The sequence below is a fragment of the Sinocyclocheilus rhinocerous genome, unplaced genomic scaffold (genome assembly GCF_001515625.1).
Source record: "Sinocyclocheilus rhinocerous isolate Xijiao unplaced genomic scaffold, SAMN03320098_v1.1 scaffold50, whole genome shotgun sequence".
Taxonomy (NCBI): domain Eukaryota; kingdom Metazoa; phylum Chordata; class Actinopteri; order Cypriniformes; family Cyprinidae; genus Sinocyclocheilus; species Sinocyclocheilus rhinocerous.
Window position 1 is genome coordinate 1,477,341 of NW_015641057.1, and position 2,500 is coordinate 1,479,840.

General features: G+C 35.8%; 1 protein-coding gene across 1 annotated transcript in view; it reads right to left on the reverse strand.

The window, feature by feature from the left end:
* Nucleotides 1–2,500, reverse strand: part of LOC107754518 (polyamine-modulated factor 1-binding protein 1-like) — an 8,506-nt gene that overhangs the window by 2,380 nt on the left and 3,626 nt on the right. The window contains exon 4 of the mRNA XM_016570994.1: nt 722–829. Coding sequence (XP_016426480.1) covers nt 722–829 — 108 coding nt within the window. The remainder of the gene's footprint in view (nt 1–721; nt 830–2,500) is intronic.

Sequence of the window (2,500 nt, forward strand, 5' to 3'; positions counted from 1 at the left end):
ATCACTGCCTGTTTAGCCCCGCCCACCGATTCTATATCACTGCCTGTTTAGCCCCGCCCACCGATTCGCACATGTAGTGAATGACATGAATGGCAAATGACAAGAGTGGCAAACGCATGTCTACACTGAAACCAAACGATAAACTGATGAACTTAATTAGAACTTAGTTTTTTGTTCACTTCATTTTACCGTGGATTCGTTTACAAACAAGGCACGAGATTTTCAGAAAGATTAAAACTAAAAGAGATGCTGTGTCGACTATATTGGATCAGACAGTAATGTCGCAACACAAGTGTGAGTAACTGCTTTTATTACGTTATCACTATTGCTTTGTCTCTTCTTACAGATCATTTGATATGTACTGAGTATTTATGAGTTTTTAACATAAATCACAGCAGCGTCCATCTGTGTAGGATGATGTAGGCTGTCAAATATACACCACTATTAGCCAATCATAGACGTCGTTTACTTCCGAGTGTAGGCCACGCCTATTCAAACAGAGTGTTATGATGAGGGGGGTTAAAAACCCTAAATTACTAAAAAAGCCTATTACTTCTAAATTATGATGTTTTTTTAATGTAAATTATAAGTGGACCTCAGAGAATAGTACAAAATAAAAAACAAAGGCAGTTCATGACCCCTTTGAAAACACAATAAGCTTAAGGCACACATATTTATATCTGTTGATTTCTGTTATTTCTCATGTGTCTGCCGCTCTCACCTGCTCCTCCTGTAATTCTCTCTCCATCTTCATCAGTTCGTTCTCGATCAGTCTCTCGTGAGTCTCTCTCAGAGTCATTCTGCGCTCCAGGAGTTTCTCATGATCCGCCTGAGAGACAAACACATCTTATTGCTTATTTATGAGGTCAATAATATATTGCGTGCCCATTGATACAGTTCCCAACAGGTGCATGAATTTTATAACAACTGCTTTTCCAACATTGGAAAAGTTGCCAGCTGGTCCACTCACAGCAGTCTGTACAAAAAGTAGTCTTCTAGATAAAAATAATGTGAATAAACGTCAATAAAATTTTAAATATATTTTAAATGGTTTCAGGAGAACACCAAGACCACTTATAAGGGCGTGTCTATTCGCACTGAATGTATCTGATTGGTCGAATAGTGCACTGTCTCATGAAATGAATACCTTGTTCAATGCATGGATCGTAGAGCGCAAACTGTTTTAGGAAGACCCTTAGTGTTGTATAATACCAGCACTGGGCTGTTTATGTTGGTGAAGGTTATGTGATTCACCTGGCACCACCCTGTGAGTATTTTACATATCTATTGAACTTAACTTGCACTGAATCTAAACCATTCCATTTAAGTCTCATGGTTGCTCTTACTTTCTATTTCTTTCTACAGCTGAACATGCACTTGCTGGGGCCAACAGTAAGATGTCAGTACTACACGAGAGAGCCACAGTGAAGAAAGGTAAACTTTATGTAGTAGTCGGCAATAATGATTATCATATCAACAACATTCTGGATGATAAATGTGAGCCACGTCCCATTCAAGAGATTGTACAGGATGCACACAGTCTTTTGGGAAAATAACTTCCATATAGTGTGCTTACAAGGCACACTAACGGAGCTGAGATATGGAAAACCACAGTCCTGTCAGGTACAGTTGAGATAATTCAATATGCCAGTATGCCAACAATACTGTAACTGAATTATCATACTCATAAATGTTTCAAAAATGCAAATCGCTGGATTACAGGGAATTTCGAGGGGAGATGGCGTTCCACTTTCAGATAGTTAGATTTTTTTGGAAATGAAAGGGATTTCTATAACAATGCCAATTAGAGAGCTCTCTAATTCAGTTCTTACTAGTAAAAATGCAATTACAGAGCTCTCAATTAAATTCTTACTAGTAAGAAATCCATTTACCGAGATCTACAATTCTATTCTTGCTAATAAGAACTTGTTTTATCTTTACAAAATAAAAGCCCCATAAGCATGAACTCATAGCATTCTCATTGTGTCAGAATGACCATAAGAGTGAGATGACAGCTTGGGAAGGTTTTGTTATTGAAAAATAGTATTTAATCACTACATCATCCAGGTGGATGCTGCACACTGGTGGATGAGGAGATTCCGCCTCACAATGTAAAGCGCTTTGAGTGCTTAGAAAACCGCTATATAAATGTAATGTTATTATTGTGTGTTTTTATTTTTTATAATTTATTGTTTGTTATTATTTTATTATTATTTATTTATTTATGTCAGACCCATAGGTCCATATCACAAAAATAAAAATAAAGAGTATAGTCTTTAAAATTCATTAAAAAAATAATAATAATAAAAAAATAATAATAATAATAATAAGATGTCTTGGTCAACATGTCTGTTAATGATTTTATCAGAGTTTACCAGACAAAATATCATCTCATTTTGGTGTTTATTATGCACTGTAACATGCATGCAGAATTTGAGCTACATATTAATAGGCTAGTCGTCACTCTCAACAAAATGTATTTTTAAATCTCTCTCTCTCT